This window comes from Oncorhynchus kisutch, linkage group LG28, assembly GCF_002021735.2.
Source record: "Oncorhynchus kisutch isolate 150728-3 linkage group LG28, Okis_V2, whole genome shotgun sequence".
Classification (NCBI taxonomy): Eukaryota; Metazoa; Chordata; class Actinopteri; order Salmoniformes; family Salmonidae; genus Oncorhynchus; species Oncorhynchus kisutch.
In genome coordinates this window covers 27,439,401-27,463,107 of record NC_034201.2, presented here as the reverse complement: position 1 = coordinate 27,463,107, position 23,707 = coordinate 27,439,401, and the positions used below count along the sequence as shown (strand labels likewise).

Genomic DNA, 23,707 nt, shown 5'->3' with positions numbered 1-23,707 from the left:
AGCTGCCAGCACAGTGGCAATTTTAGCATGTAAATCTCAGAGGGGCAAACTCAAAAAGAAATGTGGGGATGCATGCCAGCGAAGCCATAACACAACACTAAATAACACATTAATTGCACTATAAAGGTGACAAACCATTATAGTGTACATAAGAAATCCCGCTATGCCCACCGACAAACCATAAAACAGGCAAAGCGTCAATACGGGACTAAGATCGAATCATACTACACCGGCTCCGACGCTCGTCGGATGTGGCATGCAAACTATCACAGACTGCAAAGGGAAGCACAACCGAGAGCTGCCCAGTGACACAAGCCTACCAGATGAGCAAAATAACTTCTATGCTCGCTTCGAGGCAAGTAACACTGAAGCATGCATGAGAGCCTCAGCTGTTCCAGATGACTGTGTGGTCACGCTCTCAGCAGCCAATATGAGTAAGATCTTTAAACAGGTCAACATTCACAAGGCAGCAGGGCCAGACGAATTACCAGGACGTGTACTTTGAGCATGCACTGACCAAATGGCAAGTGTCTTCACTGACATTTTCAACCACTCCCTGTCTGAGTCTGTAATACCAACATGTTTCAAGCAGACCACCATAGTCCCTGTGCCCAAGAACACTAAGGTAACCTGCCTAAATGTCTAACAGCCGGTAGCACTCATGTCTGTAGCCATGAAGTGCTTTGAAAGGCTGGTCAACACCATTATCCCAGAACCCCTAGACCCACTCCAATTTGTATACCGCACCAACAGATGATGCTAGTCCTATTGCACTCACACCTGGACAGGTCTAGGTCAAAGAGGCTTCTAAACAGCCTCTAAGCCCAAGCCATAAGACTCCTGAACAGCTAATCAAATGGCTACCCAGACTATTTGCATTGCCCTCCCCTACGTTGCTACTACTCTCTGTTATTATCTATGCATAGTCACTTTAACAACTTTACCTACATATTACCTCAATTACCTTGACGCCGGTGCCCCCGCACATTGACTCTGTACCGGTACCCCCTGTATATAACCCCGCTATTGTTATTTACTGCTGCTCTTTAATTATTAGTTTTTCCTATCTCCTACTTTTTGGGGGTATTTCCTTAAAACTGCATTGTTGGTTAAGGACTTGTTGTATTCGGTGCATGTGACAAATAGAATTTGATTTCATTTGATTTGAAACGATGCCCACAAACTGTTAGGGTCTACAAAAAGTTGTCCCATCAGCAGGGTTTTCTTTTAGCGCCATGGAAGGAATCCTTACCACCACTTCACCTGGCTATGAGTGGAGCCTTGTCTGGCAGCGAAAAAGTTAATTCAGACTCATTTACTGCCTTTTTAAAAAACATAGCTGATATTGCTGACCTGCTTAAACAAATGTGGTTTCTAAGGACAATTGAGATGTAAAAACTATGGCATAAGGGAACGATGAGCGAATGAGAGGCAATCCGTCATTTCGTTTAAGATATTAATGAGCAAGCTAAGACGGACGTAGTCAATATAATTATTTGTTCAGCACTTTTGAAATGTATAGCTACAGAATTCAGAACAGGGGCCATTCATACAGTATTCTCCCGGTACATCAAGTCAGAACCGTAGGATAAATAAAGGGTGCATATAAGCAGACAATGAAAGCTCTTACAATATTCAATGATTACATTTCTCTAAAACAGGCTATAGGCTACTTGTGCACCACCAAGTCAGAACAGCAGGCTAAGTTATGAGGGGGAAAGGGAAAGGCACATGGGCTACTAACATACTGTACACTTAGTATTACTTTCTTAGCTACAATATACATATCTCCCTGGCATATTACATACATTTTTGGACTCACTGTTGTGCTGTGCTCACTTGAATAGGAAGGTGGTGCGTCGGTCCTTCTTGTGGACAAATGTTTTCATAAAACTTTTGTCATCAAAGTCTGGCATTTTCTGGATTTATGGGGCTTTCAAGACAACAGGGAACTCAGAAAAAACAAGGTTGAATCATGACATCAGTGGTTTTTAAGATCGGAGCTCTAGAAAGAAGCCCAACTTGGAATTCCGAGTTGGATGACCGTTAAAAACGTATTTTCACAGTCTGAAATCGATTTTTTTCAAGAGTTCCCAGTTGTCCTGAACTCATTGAAGTCTGAGATTTCCCAGATGTTTTGAAGGTGGCAGAAGTCATGCTGGATTAACAGCATGGCCAATATATTCAACCTTTTCTGGCCCATGGCGTTTCATGTGAATGTTTATCATTTTAAGCTTGGAAAAGAGCCCCTTAAACCCAGACTTGGACCACCCACCCTCTCCACCGAATAGCAGGGGAAGCAAAATAGTGATTGCTTTGCAACGTTTGCAGTTAGCCACCGATTCCTTTCCAAACCACTCATTGTTAAATTTGCAATTTCCAACTTGTTGTGTAATGTTTAGTGCCAAGAAAATGGCCGATGAGCACCGATTTGTTTTATCTATAATTGATCTATTTAAAAAAAATTTATTTCACCTTTATTTAACCAGTTAGGCCAATTGAGAACAAGTTCTCATTTGCAACTGCCACCTGGCCAAGATAAAGCAAAGCAGTGTGACACAAACAACACAGAGTTACACATGGAATAAACAAACGTACAGTCAATAACACAATAAAAAAAGTCTATATACAGTGTGTGCAAATGAAGCAAGATAGGGAGGTAAGGCAATAAATAGGCCATATTGGCGAAATAATTACAATTTAGCAATTAAACACTGGAGTGATAGATGTGCAGAAGACGAATGTGCAAGTAGAGATACTGGGGTGCAAAGGAGTAAAACAAAAATAACAATATGGGGATGAGGTAGTTGTGTGGGCTAATTACAGATGGGCTATGTACAGGTGCAATGATCTGTAAGCTGCTCTGACAGCTGATGCTTAAAGTTAGTGAGGGAGATATGAGTCTCCAACTTCAGTGATTTTTGCAATACGTTCCAGTCATTGACGGCAGAGAACTGGAAGGAAAGGCGGCCAAACGAGGAGTTGGCTTTGGGGGTGACCGGTGAAATATACCTGCTGGAGAGCGTGCTACGGGTGGGTGCTGCTATGGTGACCAGTGAGCTGAGATAAGGCTGGGCTTTACCTAGCAAAGACTTATAGATGACCTGGAGCCAGTGGGTTTCGCGACGAATATGAAGCGAGGGCCAGCCAACGAGAGCATACAGGTCGCAGTGGTGGGTAGTATATGGGGCTTTGGTGACAAAATGGATGGCACTGTGATAGACTGCATGCATCCAATTTTCTGAGTAGAGTGTTGGAGGCTATTTTGCAAATGACATCGCCGAAGTCAAGGATCGGTAGGATAGTCAGTTTTACGAGGGTATGTTTGGCAGCATGAGTGAAGGTTGCTTTATTGCGAAATATAAAGCTGATTCTAGATGTCATTTTGGATTGGAGATGCTTAATGTGAGTCTGGAAGGAGAGTTCACAGTCTAACCAGACACCTAGGTATTTGTAGTTGTCCACATATTCTAAGTCAGAACTGTCCAGAATATTGATGCTAGACGGGCGGGCAGGTGCGGGCAGCGATCGGTTGAAGAGCATGCATTTAGTTTTACTAAGAGCAGTTGGAGGCCACGGAAGGAGAGTTGTACGGCATTGAAGCCCGTCTGGAGGTTTGTTAACACAATGTCCAAAGAAGGGCCAGACGTATACAGAATGGTGTCTCTACATAGAGGTGGATCAGAGAATCACCAGCAGCAAGAGCGACATCATTGATGTATAGAGAAAAGACTAGGCCCGAGAATTGAACCCTGTGGCACCCCCATAGAGACTGCCAGAGGTCCGGACAACAGGCCCTCCGATTTGACACACTGAACTCTGTCTGAGAAGTAGTTGGTGAACCAGGCGAGGAAGTCATTTAAGAGATCTTCACATTACAAGGATTGAAAAGGATTTGCCAGTAGATTGTTGACGTGATTCATGATGATGACTGCTTGTCTAGCTTGCTCGCTAAGATTTTGAAAGTATGATCAGTCCAATCAAAGCTACGGCAGATATAACGATTCGATGTCATCTTACCTGTGGTCAATGACATTGAGCATTCTCGGATGGGCACTTCTAATGTAAATTTATGGCAGCACCCAAGGGGGCTGAACTTTCTAGCTCTCGCTGTAGATTTTGCGGTGACGTACTTTCCCCATAAATGACAGAACACTGAGCCAATCACGGCACAACTAGAGAAGATTACTAACCCCTATGCTCTTTATTATCCACTGGCTGCCCCTCCACGACAGAAATCACTGAGCTAAACTGAAACACCTGCAATTTGGAGCTGCCTTACTCAAGAAAGCAAAAAAAGAGACCATATGTGTATGCGGCTTTATTAACTCAATAAAAATTATTCTTTACATTATTTGCAAACTGATATGGGACACGTATTAATGCCAGAATAACATGCAGAACAGGCAACAACCAAAAATCACGGGTCGCCACTGCGCCAGCGCATAGCTGGATAATGGCTGTAGATGGCTAGTTAGGCTATCTAACTGCTGATTGATTTACTAAACTAGAGTTTTTAATCATGATGCTGAGCTAGTGTGTAGCAGATAATTAATTGCTGTGTGACCTGTTGGTAGGCTGTTATGTCCCATGTTGACTAATGTAAATGAAGCTACAGCAGCTACGAGGATAATGTAGAGTACTTTTTTTTCTTGTTTTTGCGTTTTTTTTCTTGTTTTTGCGTTTTAAATTGTGTAAAAATGCAATAAATGAGCTTCAGCTTTCAAAAAAATGTTTTGGAGGAAACACTCACTCAATCCCCCCACCGTCCGGTCACTCTGTCATATCCTAGATTTAGCTGAAATGATGCCCCTGCAGCTTGCCTATAGGTGAACATACTTCATAACAGTTCATCCTTGTGCTGATATACTGTATCAGACGTAACCGCGCGCACACACGTCGCTTGCACGCGCCCGTTTTTTGGACAGGCAAGGATACCACTCTTCTTTGCTTGTGTGTGGCTGTTTGACAGATGGAGTTGGTTTGACTCCGAAGTCGGGCTGAAGGCATTTGTGGAAATAAACAAGAAATTCGGGTTTTGCTGCCATGAGAGTTGAACAACAGAGTGAACATGGGGAAAACTCAACGAATTCGGTGAGCACTAAGTAACAGAGTGGAATGACAAGTGACATTTCAAAAACTCTAACCTTGCATGAGATTGTTAACTAACGCAACCAGAACACATAACGTTACAGCCTACATTTTCTGTGTGGACAGACACTAAATTATATATCACGACACGACCTTATTCCTCAGTGAAACAGTCAATGAAACAGTTGCTTCAATTACCTCGTGTGGGGAATTCTGTGTTTCGGAACTGTTGTCACTACGTATCCTGTCCTGCAAAGATGTTTGACATTTTGTCTCGTTCAACGTATCACGACAACCAGTTGGCAAAATAGTTGTGTTATTGTCTATCAATCTTTGCAATAACAACAGTAATCAGAGAAAGGTCATCTGTCAAAACCACTACAACAACATGCATACCCACAGTTTCTTGTCATATAGACCAGTGTCTTAACTGGACACATCCATCCGCTTTGATTTGTTTATAGTTAATCTTTAAAAACATGTCCCATTTTATAGCATGAAGATAACTGTATTTTTCTCCACAATTAATGTCTATCTACATTCATCTGTGTCCAGGGTCTGTGGTGGCTTTTTGTGTGTGTCAGAGAAACACCCACTGCCTTTGTCACTCAAACCCTGGTGGCATGGCGAGTGGAATGATAAACAGAGGTGCTAGCTATCCATGTCAGGGCCCAAAATAGAGGCTGACCAAGAGGCTAAGATAGACCCCAGCTCTCCATATAAGTCTGTATGGTCCCAGGTCTGTGTGTCTGGCTGCCTTCACACTATTACCCTGACATGTCCACCTGCTGTTATGGGGGTGAGGGCTTTATATAGACTCACTCCTCTTAGCTGGCCCATATTATTTGAACTGTTTAGCCACTATTGATCTGGTGTATCACTTCAAAGCTACGGCTGGTTAGGAATACTTTTAGTTGCATTGTATTAGGTATACATGTCCGTCATACCACTCAGGAAGGAGACGCGTTCGGTCTCCTAGAGATGAACGTACTTTGGTGCCAAAAGTGCAAATCAATCCCAGAACAACCTGAAAGGCCACTCAGCAAGGAAGAAGGCCGCTCAGCAAGGAAGAAGCCACTGCTCCAAAACCGCCATAGAAAAAGCCAGACTAACATGTGAACAAATATTGTCCTTTTTGGAGAAATGTCCTCTGGTCTGATGAAACACGAATAGAACTGTTTTGGCCATAATGACCATCGTTATGTTTGGAGGAAAAAGGGGGAGGCTTGCAATCTGAAGAAAACCATCCCAACCATGAAGCACTGGGGTGGCAGCATCATGTTGTGGGGGGGGCTTTGCTGCAGGAGGGACTGGTGCACTTCACAAAATAGATGGCGTCATGAGGTAGGACAATTATGTGGATATATTGAAGCAACATCTCAAGACATCAGTCAGGAATTGAAAGCTTGGTCGCAAATGAGTCTTCCAAATGAACAATGACCCCAAGCATACTTCCAAAGTTGAGGCAAAAGGGCTTAAGGACAACAAAGTCAAGGTATTGGAGTGGCCATCACAAAGCCCTGACCTCAAACCCATAGAAAATGTGTGGGCAGAACTGAAAACTGTGTGCGAGCAAGGAGGCCGACAAACCTGACTCAGTTGCACCAGGTCTGGTAGGAGAAATGGGCCAAAATTCACCCAAATTATTGTGGGAAACTTGTGGAAGGCTACCCGAACGTTTGACCCAAGTTAAACAATTTAATGGCAATGCTACCAAATACTAATTGAGTGTATGTAAACTTCTGACCCACTGGGAATGTGATGAAAGAAATAAAAGCTGAAATATATAATTCTCTCTACCATTTATTCTGACATTTCATTCTTAAAATAAAGTGGTGATCCTAACTGACCTAAGACAGGGATTTTTACTATGATTAAATGTCAGGAATTGTGAAAAACTTAGTTGAAATGTATTTGGCTGAGGTGTATGTAAACTTCCAACTTCAACTGTACGTCCTCTCCTTTGTAGAAGCAAACACTTTTCTTCCTCCAGTCTGTTCCCTCCTCTCTCTTGTAGGAGAAAGAATAAGTCATTAGTGCCGTCAGCTGTGCTTAATTGCCTCTGATCACCTTGACTCACATGCCGGGCTGGGCTACTATCTGTGGGACCAGCCTGCCCTCTGGTGGTCCTTCCACATAGGTTAAAGGGTTAAAGTTAGGGGACGGGTTAGCTAACATGCTATGTTGTTGCAAAGTAGATAATTAGCTAAAATGCTAAAGTTGTCCATGATGAGATTCGAACGCTCAAACTTTGGGTTGCTAGACGTTTGCGTTATACACCCGATCAACCACCCTGATTTTTGCTTTTGCCTTAAGTAACCTTCTATCTTATGTAACCATACCAAACATAACACATCATACTTATTTGAATGTACCAGATGTACTATTCTACGTCTAATCTATGAGACCAGCCTGGTCAACCTAGCCCCGGAGAGAAAAAATAAAATTGTAATAAATGGGCTTCAAAGCTAATCTAAGTAATTATTACTCAGCAATACTCTGTCACGCTAATCGGTTTAAAGTGAAGGACTGGAAAAATAACATCTAGAACGTGTACTCTTTCCAATCTTGCCAGGAAGGTCATATGAATAATTGCATACCTTTGTTGTAGAGACTATTTTCACCCAAGCAACAGGTTAATGGAAAGCCTTTTGTTCTTCATTGGCATTTTTCACTCCTCAGAGCCTGATGCTGATCAACCAGCTGAGGGAGATCACTGGCATCCAAGACCCACAGATCCTCCTCAGGGCCCTAAACGTGAGTACCAAACACTGTGGACAAACAGGCAGATAGGCTTCGGTTCTGCCTGCTTAATCTGTATAACGTTGTCATATTGTGGCTAGATAGACAGTAACCTAAGCCCTCTCAAAGTTGATTGATTTCTTCTTGGTGGTCCAGGCCTACTTCAAGGTAGGTCTTGAAGACACTTAGGGAACAAAAGTTTTTATTACCACATGTCTACTTGATTTGATATTTGATTAATTGTATTCTGACATGACATTAGCTGTAGGCAATGTCAGAGACCAATGATGTAGTGTCTAAGAAGGCAACAGTGAGATTATGTCATGCCAACACCATTAGTCAATGAGCATGAACTAGATGGAGGGAAAACCTGCATATTGTACATTTGAGCGATGAAGATTTCAGGTCGTTGTTGCAAAAGAGTTCTCAGCGACTTACGTACTTAAAAAGGCAAAATAAATTATATTGTCAGACATCTTTGTCAGCCGGCTCTTTCATGGGCTTAGTCCCCGGAACAAATCCTTTAGAAGGACTCTATCACGTAGAGGTCAAACTTAAGGTTAGGGGTAGTTGCCTCGGTGCCAGTTTCTCTGCTTTAGCTGCTCTGTCCTTTGTCAGAGTTATCATCAAAATCAGAAACAGACTGGCACCAGGCCAGGGAGTTATTGGAAAGGACACATTGTAATGCCTACTCTTATCTCTCTGATACCAGGCCAGTCAGGGGGACATTAGCCATGCTGTTGGGCTGCTGACTACACAGCCGCCAGAGGAGGGCCAGGGGACTGAGGACACACCAGACACAGAAGTCAACAGGGAGGTCTGGGGGGCCCAGAAAGGTAGGCCGGAAGTTGGGAAGGAAAGTCTAAGGAAAGGAGCAAAATACTGAGGGTCTTGTGATGAACATAGAATATCGTTTGTTTCCCAATGTTTGTCCTCAGGTGCTCCTCCTAAAGATGACCTTCAGACAGCCATTGAGCTCAGCTTGCAAGAATCCCAGGCAGAGGAGAGAGAGCTCAACAGGTATAGTCGTCCAGTACCTCACCATTTCCCCTTTGCTTGCTGTTTTCTTGCTGAATGAAGTAACCAATTGAGAGTCATCTCTGAATTAAAAGGTTATAATATCTGAAGTGAACACAGAAGTACATTATGAGAAATAGATAACATCAACAAAAAAGGAAAACCAGGGTCTTGTTCATAAGAGCAAGCAACAGAAAATGTTTTGAAACAGAAAATAAAAATGTGCCTTTCTTATTGGATTCCCTCCCCATTTTTGTCAGTTTTCTTCCATTTGGTGCCTAATGAACACAACCCAGGTGAAATTATCAATCAGACCATTGTCTACAGTTGATGAGTGGCATGTTTTGATGTGTTCCAGGGCACTGGAGGCCAGTGTGGAGGACAGCGCTGCACGGGTGAAGAGGAAGCGCTGCGAGGCCCAAGGAGAGAGCTGCAGCCCTGCAGACTGGATCCGTAAGGAGGAGTGGCCCGTGGGCATCCGCAATGTGGGCAACACCTGCTGGTTCAGTGCTGTCATACAGGTGAGGCACACACAATATATACACTAATGCACAGTTATTAAGTGTCTGCTCTGGAGCTTGATCTTTAAAATATTAAAGAATATGCACAGAAAAAGAGAATTGTGCCAGTGATATGAACAGGCTAAAAAGATAAGTGTAACATTTGGGGTTTGTACTGTGGACCTTGTTAATGCTTTGCCATTTAAGACCACCTGTTGTATCACCAGTCAGGTCCTGGCTGTTACTAAGGTTGATGTCGTACAGTAAAGGTTGTATTTGAATTTAGCAGAATCTGCAGAATCCCTTGGACTCCTTTGGTCTCTATAATACGGCCTTGACTTTCTGCACCACCTCCTAATTGCTGTATATGTGATGACCATGTTTAGAACCTCTCTTAAGTTTTCAAAACCTTTCAAGACTTCTGGTGTGAATCGGTTCAAAATATTACCACTAGGCGAGAAGGCTCCAAACACATGTTTTCCGTCCAATTTGCTGAACGATGTCGACTTCTGGCAAACAGAGGGAGAAGATTTATTTTCAACCTGTTACCACACAATCAAGCCAAATTTGTGTTAAATTGAGTTGTCGGTAATACCAGGAGGATGGGGAAAGATGAGGGGCAGTGGTGGGGTAAGGGTTTTTACTTTCCAAACACAAAAGCTTCTTGGTGCAATAATTCTATTAAGAGTCCATTCCAGACTAAATTTAGCTGGGCCTATCAGGTGGCTCTGCTGAAATTCAAGCCTTCATTGATATTGATAGACTGTAAGGGTAATTAAATAGTGCAGTGTTGTGATGATAGAGCAAGTGATGAACTCTGCCGCCTGGACTGAAATTTGTTTATATCGGTAGATTAGGCCAAATGGGAATGCTCATTTGTCTTAATTTCGTTAAGATATGCGCCACATCGATTTAAAGCACTAAAAACCCAAAGGAAATATCATCAGGGGATAGCAATGCATGCATACATTTTGAGTGGCTGAGAAGTCATTTGAAGTTGTTCCATTTTAAATCCCTCCTTTTATTTGACTCTTTCCATCACAATTTACCCATAGAAAGTAGTTATCTGATTGAGACTCAATGTATGACTGCATGTGCCTGTGTACTCATATTTCTGTGGTATCTGGTGTGGTACGCTTTACAGTAAGATTGTGATAATCTGTAATTAAGTTTCAGGGAAACGAGAAAGTTGAAGACACATAGGCCTAATGCGATCAAAAACGTGGGTATATTGTTGTCTCTTCAAAACTGCACAAAAGGCTCCATTATTTTGTGTTGTACATGTTACAGAGTTAGCAATAAAACTCACTATGGCTCACCAGTCTTGTCACTAATATAAAGAGAAGATTATCTCATTTATTCGTCTTGTTATGAGAGGAAAATTACCATCACCTGGTCTCATACAATACAGTTACCTTAACTTTTTTGTTTGCTTAACTGTGACTCTCGTGTGTTTAAAACCTCCATAAGTATCCTCGACAATGACATTTTTACACACGAAAAGACAGGTCACCTTTCCGTCACTCTATCTCATCTTTGTCTCTTATTTCAGTCCCTGTTCCACCTGCCAGTGTTCCGCAGATTGGTACTTAACTACTGCCTGTCTGAGCGAATCCTGGAGAAGTGTAAGAGCCACTCGGTGAGTGTCCAATGGAGAGCCAGGAGCCCTGAGGAACAGAGACTGGACCTTTGGGTCCCAGAGGCTGAAGAGTCAGTGGATATCTGGCTGATGTTAGAGGGGAAACTAGACTACAAAATTATACATTGTGCATAAAGATAGTGGTTAACACTTAATAGTAACTTCCATGAAGAAGCATTGATAAACCATTTATAAACAGTGTAGGCTACATGTTATAATCAAATGTTATACAAAATGTATACACGTTTATAAGAAAGGTTCATGAAAGTTATTAAGTGTAAGTACAAGGTTATATGGACTCCTCTGCATATGAAGATATATTGTTGAAAACAGTAAAGTGTTGCCCAAGTTTTCCAGTGCAGCTATGTGAAGTAAGAGAAGCCTAACATATGCATGTGTTCTCAGGACAAGAGGAACATAGCCTTCATGCAGGAGCTGCGCTGTCTCTTTGCTCTCATGGTGGGCTCCACTCGCAGGTTTGTGGACCCGTCTGCTGCCGTAGAGCTTTTGAGAGATGCTTTCCGATCCAGTGAGGCCCAACAGGTACACACTGAGGTCCAACAGGTATACGCGCATACACACTTGTCAATGCGCACACACACACACACCAGGGTCATGGCCACCCCTTTACATCAACTGCTTTGCATACAAATATGTTCATTTCAGATGTGTTCATTCTAGGATGTGAGTGAGTTCACCCACAAACTCCTTGACTGGCTTGAAGATGCCTTTCAGCTGGCTGCTAATGGAAAGTAAGTCAAGGATTTTATCCCAACAGTCAGTTCTGTATGAAAACACATTTATTGTCATAGCTAACCAGGGGCGCACATTTCACTGGGGAAGGGGGGGGGGGGGATATCACCCCCACATTCTGAAATTAACTTTTTGTCCCACTCAGTTTTATAATTGGAATGTGATACAACACGAGGCACCTGTGTGCTTTAGGAACATGTATACGCCTCCGAGCGGTTGGGTAGGCTGTTTGGAGTGGTTATCAGACGGGATTTAAAAAGGAAGAGTGTGGTAGCATCTCACAGCAAGAACTGGCAAATCTGGTGCAGTCCATGAGGAGGAGATGATGCACAGCAGTACTTAATGCAGCTGGTGGCCACACCAGATACTGACTGTTACTTTTGATTTTGACCCCCCCCCCCCCCCCCCCTTGTTCAGGGACACATTATTCAATTTCTGCCAGTCACATGCCTGTGGAACTTGTTCAGTTTATGTCTGTTGTTGAATCTTGTTATGTTCATACAAATATTTACACATGTTAAGTTTGCTGAAAGTAAACGCAGTTGACAGTGCAAGGACATGTATTTTTTTAATGAGTTTTATTTATGTATATACACACACACACACACACACACACACACACACACACACACACACACACACACACACAGTGGGGCAAAAAAGTATTTAGTCAGCCACCAATTGTGCAAGTTCTCCCACTTAAAAAGATGAGAGAGGCCTGTAATTTTCATCATAGGTACACTTCAACTGTGACAGACAAAATGAGAAAGAAAATCCAGAAAATCACATTGTAGGATTTTTTATGAAATGTATTTGCAAATTATGGTGGAAAATAATTATTTGGTCACCTACAAACAAGCAAGATTTCTGGCTCTCACAAAGGGGTTACAGACCTGTAACTTCTTTAAGAGGCTCCTCTGTCCTCCACTCGTTACCTGTATTAATGGCACCTGTTTGAACTTATCAGTATAAAAGACACCTGTCCACAACCTCAAACAGTCACACTCCAAACTCTACTATGGCCAAGACCAAAGAGCTGTCAAAGGACACCAGAAACAAAATTGTAGACCTGCACCAGGCTGGGAAGACCTGAATCTGCAATAGGTAAGCAGCTTGGTTTGAAGAAATCAACTGTGGGAGCAATTATTAGGAAATGGAAGACATACAAGACCACTGATAATCTCCCTCGATCTGGGGCTCTACGCAAGATCTCACCCCGTGGGGTCAAAATGATCACAAGAATGGTGAGTAAAAATCCCAGAACCACACGGGGGGACCTAGTGAATGACCTGCAGATAGCTGGGACCAAAGTAACAAAGCCTACCATCAGTAACACACTACGCCGCCAGGGACTCAAATCCTGCAGTGCCAAACGTGTCCCCCTGCTTAAGCCAGTACATGTCCAGGCCCGTCTGAAGTTTGCTAGAGAGCATTTGGATGATCCAGAAGAAGATTGGGAGAATGTCATATGGTCAGATGAAACCAAAATATAACTTTTTGGTAAAAACTCAATTCGTTGTGTTTGGAGGACAAAGAATGCTGAGTTGCATCCAAAGAACACCATACCTACTGTGAAGCATGGGGGTGGAAACATCATGCTTTGGGGCTGTTTTTCTGCAAAGGGACCAGGACAACTGATCCGTGTAAAGGAAAGAATGAATGGGGCCATGTATCGTGAGATTTTGAGTGAAAACCTCCTTTCATCAGCAAGGGTCTTTCAGCATGACAAGGATCCCAAACCCACCGCCCGGGCAACGATGGAGTGGCTTCGTAAGAAGCAATTCATGGTCCTGGAGTGGCCTAGCCAGTCTCCAGAGATCAACCCCATAGAAAATCTTTGGAGGGAGTTGAAAGTCCGTGTTGCCCAGCAATAGCCCCAAAACATCACTGCTCTAGAGGAGATCTGCATGGAGGAATGGGCCAAAATACCAGCAACAGTGTGTGAAAACCTTGTGAAGACTTACAGAAAACGTTTGACCTCTGTCATTGCCAACAAAGGGTATATAACAAAGTTTTGAGAAACTTTTGTTGTTGACCAAATACTTATTTTCCACCATAATTTGCAAATTCATTAAAAATCCTACAATATGATTTTCAGGATTTTTTTTCTCTCATTTTGTCTGTCATAGTTGAAGTGTACCTATGATGAAAATTACAGACCTCTCTCATCTTTTTAAGTGGGAGAACTTGCACAATTGGTGGCTGACTAAATATTTTTTTGCCCCACTGTGTGTGTGTGTGTACACAGTACCAGTCAAAAGTTTGGACACATCTACTCATTCATGGGTTTTTCTTTATTTTTACTATTTTCTATGTTGTAGAAGTTAATGAAATGAAATAACACATTCATTTCAATGAACAGGTGTGTTTTGTTAATTTGTGGAATTGCTTTACTTAATGCGTTTGAGCCAATCAGTTGTGTTGTGACAAGGTAGGGTTGGTATACAGAAGATAGCCCTATTTGGTAAAATACTATGTCCATATTATGGCAAGAAGAGCTCAAATAAGCAAAGAGAAATGACAGTCCATCATTACTTTAAGAAATGAAGGTCAGTCAATCCGGACCATTTCAAGAACTTTGAATGTATCTTCAAGTGCAGTCGCAAAAACCATCAAGCGCTATGATGAAACTGGCTCTCGTGAGGACCGCCACAGGAAAGAAAGGCCCAGAGTTACCTCTGCTCAGAGGATAATAGTCCATTAAAGTCAAATTGCAACCTAAAATGTTTTTAATATTATTCACGGACAGACACATTTCAACATCTCAACTGTTCAGAGGAATTTGTGTGAGTCAGGCCTTCATGGTCGACTTGCCGCAAAGAAACCACTACTAAAGGACACCAATAAGAAGAGACTTTCTTGGGCCAAGAAACTAGAGCAATGGACATTAGACCGGTGGAAATCTGTCCTTTGGTCAGATTTATTTTATTTTTGGTTCCAACCGCTGTGTCTTTGTGAGACGCAGAGTAGGTGAACGGGTGATATCCACATGTGTAGTTCCCACCTTGAAGCATGGAGGAGGTGTGATGGTGTGGGGATGCTTTGCTGGTGACACTGTAGGTGATTTATTTAGAATTCCAGGACACTTAATCAGCATTGCTACCCCAACATTCTGCAGTGATACGCCTATCTGGTTTGCGCCTATCTGGTTTGCGCTTAGTGGAGCTATAATTTGTTTTTCAGCAGGACAATGACCCAACACCTCCAGGCTGTGTAAGGGCTATTTGACCAAGAAGGAGAGTGATGGAGTGATGCATCAGATGACCTGGCCTCCATAATCACCCGACCTCAACCCAATTGAGATTGTTTGGGATGAGTTGGATCGCAGAGTGAAGGAAAAGCAGCCAACAAGTGCACAGCATATGTGGGAACTACTTTAAGACGGTTGGAAAAGCTGGTTGAGAGAATTCCAAGAGTGTGCAAAGCTGTCATCAAAAAAATCTCATCTCAAATATATTTAGATTTTTTAAAAAACTTTTTGGTTTACTACATGATTCCATATGTGTTATTTCATAGTTTTGATGTCTTCACTGTTATTTTACAATGTAGAAAAACCCTTAAATGAGTAGGTGTGTTCAAACTTTTGGCTGGTACTCTATGTATGTGTGTGTGTGTGTGTGTGTGTGTGTGTGTGTTTTATTTATATATATATATATATATATATATATATATATGTGTGTGTGTGTCCCCCCAAATTTCTAAAACCAAAGGTGCTCCCCTGTAGCTAACTAAGATACCATAGCTATGGTAATTTGTTAAGCTATTTGACATTCCAGTACTGAACATATAATAAGTATTCTTATTACTATACCAGTATTATTTGTGTCTTGAAGTACAGGAAATCAGATATTGAATTGCTCAAGGTATAAAAGTGATCTTATCTTTAGCAGCCCGGAAGATAAAAAAGAAAACCCAATGGTTCAGCTGTTCTATGGGACATTTGTGGCAGAGAGAACTCATGCGGGTAAGTATAGAATGGACATTTCATTGTGGTTATATATACTGTAGGGCCTCAAGTATTTCCTGATCACCTGACATGACCAGGAAAAGCTTGTTTTTAGGCTATGACCGTAGTCACTATCATATCATACTTGGCTATGACCCTATATGACTAGTCGTAATCTGATATAGCCTTTAAGTAGGCGCCATAGTTTTTCCTGCTGAGGTCACATGATGAAGAAAAACTCCTGACCCTTATGCAATTTTTCTGTCAATTCACATCGATGTTTGACAATGTGTAGGCAAGACCTTATCCAACATCGAGCAGTTTGGCCAGTACCCCTTACAAGTGAATGGTTTCAACAACTTGGATGAATGTCTTGAAGGCGCCATGATAGAGGGGGAGATTGAAGCCCTACATTTGGATCAAACCATTTCGTCTGGCAGCGAGGTGAGCATACCAAACTCCTAGCTTTATGTTTACTCTGAAAGTTGTTGTGAATGTTAAGCCAAATACATATGAATGTAAATGTAATATATATAGAAATTGAAATGTTAATGTGAATTCTGTTGTGTTCCAGAGGTGGTTCTCAAAGTTACCACCAGTGTTGACCTTTGAACTGTCCAGGTTTGAGTTCAACCAGTCTTTAGGACGCCCAGAAAAGATTCACAAGAAACTGGAATTCCCACAAATCATATATATGGACAGGTGAGCTGTTTGATATTAATTTGAGAAAAAACTAAAACTATGTATATTTTTTAAATATATATATATATATATACTTACTTTCACAGCACTGGATATGTATGTATTTGCCCCCTTTGAAAAGTTCTCTACTTTTGCATATTTTTTTTTATACTGAATTATCAGATTTTCAACCAAAACTTAATTTTAGATAAAGGGAACCAGAGTGAACAAATAACACAACAATTACATACTTATTTAATTTATTACATTAACAAAGTTATGCAACACCCAGTGCTCCTGTGTGAACAAGTAATTGCCCCCTTACTCTCAATAACTGCTTGTGCCACCTTAAGCTGCAATGACTCCAACCAAACGCTTCCTGTAGTTGTTGATCAGTCTCTGCTGTGGAGGTAGTGTGATGGTTTATATTTAAGCAATAAGGCCCGAGGAGATGTGGTATATGGCCAAAATACCATGGCTAAGGGATGTTCTTATACATGACACAATGTGGAATGCCTGGATACAGCCCTTAGCCGTGGTATATTGGCAATTTCCTGTACCAAAACCCCAGAGGTGCCTTATTGCTATTATAAACTGGTGACCATGGTAATTAGAGCAGCAAAAACAAATGTTTTGTTATATCCATGGTATATGGTCTGATATACCATAGCTGTCAGCCAGTCAGTAATCAGGGCTTGAATCACCTAGTTTTATAATCAATGAAGTCAGAAGTTTACATACCACTTCTCAAAATATATTTAAACTTCGTTTTTTTTTTACAATTCCTAACATTTAATCCTAGTAAAAAAATCCCTGTCTTAGGTCAGTTAGGGTCACCACTTTATTTTAAGAATGTGAAATGTCAGAATAAAACTAGATAATTATTTATTTCAGCTTTTTATTTATATCATCACATTCCCAGTGGGTCAGACGTGTACATACACTCAATTAGTATATGGTAGCATTGCCTTAAACAATTTAAACTTGGGTCAAACGTTTCAGGTAGCCTTCCACAAGCTTTCCACAATACGTTGGGTGATTTTTGTCCCATTCCTCCTAACAGAGCTGGTGTAACTGAGTCAGGTTTGTAGGCCTCCTTGCTCGCACATGCTTTTTCAGTTCTGCCCACACATGTTCTATAGGATTGAGGTCAGGGCTTTGTGATGGCCACTCCAATACCTTGACTTTGTTGTCCTTAAGCCCTTTTGCCTCAACTTTGAAAGTATGCTTGGGGTCATTGTCTATTTGGAAGACCCATTTGTGACCAAGCTTTAACTTCCTGACTTGTGTCTTGAGATGTTGCTTCAATCAAATCAAATGTATTTATTTAGCCCTTCTTACATCAGCTGATAAGTGCTGTACAGAAACCCAGCCTAAAACCCCAAACAGCAAGCATTGCAGGTGTATAATATATCCACATAATTTTCCTACCTCATGATGCTATCTATTTTGTGAAGTGCACCAGTCCCTCCTGCAGCAAAGCACCCCCACAACATGAGGCTGCCACCCCCGTGCTTCACGGTTGGGATGGTGTTCTTCGGCTTGCAAGCCTCTCCCTTTTTCTTCCAAACATAACGATGATCATTATGGCTAAACAGTTCTATTTTTTTTTTCATCAGACCAGAGGACATAATTTTTTTTTTAAAAAGTGATCTTTGTCCACACGTGCAGTTGCAAAACGGAGTCTGGCTTTTTTTATGGCGATTTTGCCTTCTTCCTTGCTGAGCGGCCTTTCAGGTTAGGTCGATATATCGTTTTACTGTGGATATAGATACGTATGTACCTGTTTCCTCCAGCATCTTCACAAGGTCCTTTGCTGTTGTTCTGGGATTGATTTGCACTTTTCGCACCAAAGTACGTTAATCTCTAGGAGGCAGAATGAGTCTCCTTCCTGAGCGGTATGACAACTACGTGGTCCCATGGTGTTTATACTTGCGTACTATTATTTGTACAGATGAACGTGGTACCTTCAGGCATTTGGAAATTGCTCCCAAGGATGAACCAGACTTGTGGAGGTCTACAATTCTTTTTCTGAGGTCTTGGCTGATTTATTTTGATTTTCCCATGATGTCAAGCAAAGAGGCCCTGAGTTTGAAGGTAGGCCTTGAAATACATCCACAGGTACACCGCCACTTGACTCAAATGATGTCAATTAGCCTATCAGAAGCTTCTAAAGCCATGACATAACTTTCTGGAATTTCCCAAGCTGTTTAAAGGCACAGTCAAGTGTATGTAAACTTCTGACCCACTGGAATTGTGATTCAGTGAATTATCTGTCTGTAAACAATTGTTAGAGAAATGTCATGCACAAAGTAGATTTCATAACCGACTTGCCAAGAAATGTGTGTTGTGGTTGAAACACTCCACGTTTTTGTAAACTTCTGACTTCAACTATCTGCATTCACTGAGCATTGTATTGCATTGTAATGTTGATACTGTAAGTGGGGAATCGGAGTCAAATAAACTTTTGTTGTGATAAACTAAGTTACTGTATGTGAACAGATACCTTCACAAGAACAATGAGCAGATCCACAACAGGAGAGAAGAGGTGAAGAGACTGAAGGAGCAGCTCATAGTCCTGCAGCAGAAACTGGAGTGGTGAGTTGACTATTGAGTTGACTGTTTGTAAAGCGGTGTGACACGTCAGGTTTGTACACGTGTTATTTTAGTTAATAATTTTTCATTAAAATTCAGTGATTACTGCAACAGGATGGATACCTCCAAATGTGTCCATTGAGAGTGAATTAATAATGAGTTAGTATAAAAACTGTCATACACATAGTGGTCCCATAATATTAGTTGTTTGATTCACGTAGGAAATGTCCTGCTCATGAGTCATGACTGACAATGTTATTGATGAAACCTGCTTGTAATTGTTTGCCAATGTACTGTCAGTTCAACCTCTGTCTCCTTCTGTTTCCAGCTACAGAAACTATGGCTCAGGGCCGACAAAGTATCCACTGGCGGACATGTTACAGTACGTGTTGGAGTTCGCCTGCACCAAGCCCACCAGTGTGTCCCCAGCTGAAGATGTGAGGCTGGCTGCCTCTTCCCCCACTCCCCCCGGGAGCAACCTCAAGCACACACAGGGTAACCCTGATGACACCAGGTAAGGACCTGCGGGACAACTGCATCTCACTAGTCAAGGCTATGAGTGTGTAAGCACATGAAACTAAAAATACAATCTAGTCTTGCATTATTTACCGGTACTCCTTGTTACTCCATATGACTGCAGTGCAGCTGCTGAAGTGAGCTGAACACTGAACACTACCTGTCAATGTGAATCAGTCAATTCAGGAGATTATTGAAAATCTGTTCATACATTTGAAATGTGGTAAAAAATTATGGGTAATAAGAAATACTGTAGATTTCTATTTATTCCATTTAATTTCTGAAATGAAATTGACCTGTTAGCCTGTGTATAGCACATCAATCACTGTATTTACTGTATTTTTGTTGATATCCTGCTTTTCCTCGGTGGGTCTCCTCAGTCAGTGCCAGGAGCCAGGAGACACAGGCCTGTCCGACAGCCCCACCTGCCAGCAGCAGCCCCCCTCGGGCCAGAGGACACCTATCTTCAAGCCCTTCACCCAGTGTAGAGCCCCCATGGACACCCCACCTCACCCCGCCCCCCACAGTGTGACCGAGGAGGAGCTGCGCTTTGTCAAGATCTGCCTGCAGCGCTGGAGGTCAGAGGTGGAGATCAACATGAACGGTACAGTGACTTACACCTGGATTCACTAATGATAATTTGATTGACTAATGATTTATTTTTATTGTACATTAAAGACACACTGTAAGATATGCATAGCACCAACATTTTAACAATGGATACATCCCATGACATTTTGATATGTGACTAGCACTTGATTTATATGGTATATCTGTATTGATTGAGAAATTACATTCACTGAGGCAAGTTAACTTTTTAAAGATGTTTTGAAGCTATATTTGATCATGCTCATTTACTGTACATTTCTAGTGATCGTTTTTCAATTGGATGTGTATCATGAGCTGACAGCCTATCCTGGCAGTGTCTACTCTAGAGTGTGTGTGTCTGGCACGGCCCCAGGTGCACTGCATTGATCTGTGTGTCTGTGTCTTGGTGCTCAGAGCTAAAGGCCAGCATCGACAGGGTCAGCCAAGCACTGGAGGGCATGTACTCGGATAACAGCCTGTGTCAGGTAAGATCCCTCGTACTCATCCATCTGACAGTCCCTGTCAGGTTAAAGCATGAGATACACTAATTTCACTTTGTCAGGTTGAACAGGTGTATATGTGTATCATTGCATAATGATTCATCTAGGAACCAAGTCCCAAATCTTGTCAGGTACTCGATTTAGCATTATTAATGTTTGGTCACAAGAGACTATACTGATTAACAGTATCCCACACACTGAAAAACATTATTACATGTTACCTTTGGCAATGAGTTTGATATTGTTGCCTTAGCATTTGTGCATTATCACAATGCAGCACAATTGTGGGTGGGAACAGAGAATACAAGGGGGTTGAATGTCATGAGAAGTTAACAAGAATGGATTGAGTTCAGTAAATGTCATGGCATGCTAGTAACAAAGCAGAGGTTATTAAAAGCTTTTGGATGATGTGTACAGAAGCAACTGTTTAATCCTGTTTTAATGTGTACACGTGTCAATACCGACGATTTCTGCTGAAACTTGAATATCCGGGACCTAAAATACAGAAAGATTCTGCTGAAACTTTACTTTTCTGGTCCTAACCTTGTTTGACATGTGAAGGTTCCGTACAGGCTTCACGCCGTCCTCGTCCACGAGGGCCAAGCCTCGGCCGGCCACTACTGGGCTTATATCTACGACCATGCCAACCAGCGCTGGATGAAGTACAACGATGTCATCGTCAGCGAGTCCTCCTGGGAGGAGCTGGTCAGGGACTCGTACGGAGGCATGACCAACGCCAGTGCCTATTGTCTCATGTACATTGACGACAGGCTGCCTCACCTCATCACAGGTACCCATTTCCCTCCTCCCCTTTCCACTGAGAAACTAGCTATGGTTCTTTACTGGTTCCAACAGCAGACCTACCAGCTTGCTGCCAGTACCTTGCTCTTCATTGTAATCAGAGGGCTAATATTAATACTATGCATGCCAGTCAGTCTGGCTAAGAGATGAGGTAAGACTGACTGTATCCATTTTTTTTATAAGACACATTAATGTGTTGGAAATTCCAAATGGTTTGCATAGTCAACATACACACAGCTCTGACACTCACACTTACCCCACCAGACATGTCACCAGGGTCTTTTCACAGTCCCCAGGTCGAAAACAAAAAATGGAACTCCCTTCCATCTCATATAGTGCAAGTGAACAGCAAACCTGGTTTCAAAAAACAAATAAAGCAACACCTCGCGGCACGCCTCTCCCCCATGTGACATACTTGATGTATGTATGTACTAACATGTATGTTTAACTGATGTAAATTGTCAAGTATTTTGTTTGTAATGTCTTTTTCATTATGTTGGACCCCGGTCGCTACTGGCGTCGGCTAATGGGGATCCTAATAAATCGAATCAAATGTATTCCCGGGATCGAGCCCAGGCTCTACCGCGACCGGGAGGCCCATGGGGCGGCGCACAATTGGCCCAGCATCGTCCTGGTTAGGGAGGGTTTGGCCAGCAGGGATATCCTTATCTCATCGTACACTAGCGACTCCTGTGGCATGCCGGGCGCAGTGCACGCTGACCAGGTCGCTAGGTGTACGGAGTTTCCTCCGACACATTGGTGCGGCTGGCTTCCGGGTTGGATGTGCGTTGTGTCAAGAAGCAGTGCGGCTTGGTTGGGTTGTGTTTCGGAGGACGCATGGCTCTCGACCTTCGCCTCTCCTGAGTCCGTACGGGAGTTGCAGCGATGAGACAAGACAGTAGACACTACTAATTGGATATCACGAAAATTGGGGAGAAAAAGGGCAAAAAAAAAAATGTTTCAGGGACCAAAAACATATCAGCTAAATTGAATTTGGACTGCCTGCTGGCACTGTCCAGCGAGCAGAGCTCCATGTCTCTTTGAGCACACAGATGCCACCGCAGGTACTCTTGGCCCCTGGGCAAGTATCAAGCCCCAGCCCAGCGCCAATTAGAAGGCTCAAGTTGACATGTCACAGTGCTGTTTGCATATATCTAACCATACCTATACTGTATGTACACTATATATACAAAAGTATGTGAACACTCCTTCAAATGAGTGGATTCGGCTATTTCAGCCACACCCGTTGCTGACAGGTGTATAAGATTGAGGCACACAGCCATGCAATCTCCAATGACAAACATTGGCAGTAGAATGGCCTTACTGAACACCTAAGTGATTTTCAACGTGGCACCGTCATTGGATGCCAACTTTCCAATAAGTCCGTTTGTCAAATTTCTGTACTGCTAGAGCTGCCCCGGGTCAAATGTAAGTGCTGTTATGAAGAGGAAATGTCTAGAAGCAACAACGGCTCAGCTGAGAAGTGGTAGGCCACACAAGCACACAGAACGGGACCGCAGAGTGCTGAAGTGCGTATCACGTAAAAATCGTATGTCCTCGGTTGCGACACTCCCTACCGAGTTCCAAACTTCCTCTGGAAGCAACATCGGCACAAGAACTGTTCGTCGGGAGCTTTATGAAATGGGTTTCCATGGCCGGGCAACCGCACACAAGCGCAATTGCAAGCATCAGCTGGAGTGGTGTAAAGCTCTCAGCCATTGGACTCTGGAGCAGTGAAAACGCATTCTCTGAAGTGAGGAATCACGCTTCACTATCTGATAGTCCAACGGACGAATCTGGGTTTGGCGGATGCCAGGAGAACTCTACCTGTCCCAATGGATAGTGCCAACTGTAAAGTTTGGTGGAGGAGGTATAATGGTCTGGGGCTGTTTGTCATGGTTCTTGCTAGGCCCCTTAGGCATACAATGACATTCTAGACAATTCTGTACTTCCAACTTTCTGGAAACAGTTTGGGGAAGGCCCTTTCCTGTTTCAGGATGGCAATGCCCATGTGCACAAAGTGAGGTCCATACAGAAATTAGTTTGTCAAGACTGGTGTGGAAGAACTTGACTGGCCTGCACAAAGCCCTGACCTCAACCCCATCAAACACTTTGGGATGAATTGGAACGCCGACTGCGAGCCAGGCCTCATCGACACACATTAGTGCCTGACCTCACTAATGCTCTTGTGGCTGAATGGATGCAATTCCACGCAGCAATGTTCCAACATCTAGTGGAAAGCCTTCCCAGAAGAGTGTTATAGCAGCAAAGGGGGGACCAACTCCATATTAATGCCCATGATTTTGGAATGAGATGTTCGACAAGCAGGTGTCCACAT

The 23,707-nt window shown here is 42.6% G+C and overlaps 1 protein-coding gene across 6 annotated transcripts in view; it reads left to right on the top strand.

The window, feature by feature from the left end:
• The first annotated feature begins 4,871 nt into the window (after positions 1-4,871).
• LOC109872772 (ubiquitin carboxyl-terminal hydrolase 28) overlaps positions 4,872-23,707 on the top strand; it is a 33,204-nt gene continuing 14,368 nt past the window's right edge. Inside the window, exons 1-16 of one of the 6 annotated variants that reach the window (XM_031807441.1) lie at positions 4,872-5,094; positions 7,774-7,848; positions 8,546-8,669; positions 8,772-8,853; positions 9,209-9,371; positions 10,903-10,989; positions 11,395-11,553; positions 11,671-11,741; positions 15,633-15,706; positions 15,984-16,132; positions 16,263-16,390; positions 18,872-18,967; positions 19,293-19,478; positions 19,861-20,084; positions 20,483-20,553; positions 21,130-21,358. In XM_031807441.1, the coding sequence (XP_031663301.1) occupies positions 5,047-5,094; positions 7,774-7,848; positions 8,546-8,669; positions 8,772-8,853; positions 9,209-9,371; positions 10,903-10,989; positions 11,395-11,553; positions 11,671-11,741; positions 15,633-15,706; positions 15,984-16,132; positions 16,263-16,390; positions 18,872-18,967; positions 19,293-19,478; positions 19,861-20,084; positions 20,483-20,553; positions 21,130-21,358 (1,966 nt within the window). In that variant the 5' untranslated portion in view covers positions 4,872-5,046. Of the gene's footprint in view, positions 5,095-7,773; positions 7,849-8,545; positions 8,670-8,771; positions 8,854-9,208; positions 9,372-10,902; positions 10,990-11,394; positions 11,554-11,670; positions 11,742-15,629; positions 15,707-15,983; positions 16,133-16,262; positions 16,391-18,871; positions 18,968-19,292; positions 19,479-19,860; positions 20,085-20,482; positions 20,554-21,129; positions 21,359-23,707 lie in introns of all 6 variants that reach the window. The other 5 variants (XM_020464098.2, XM_020464096.2, XM_020464094.2 and 2 more) reach the window with 5 other exon arrangements.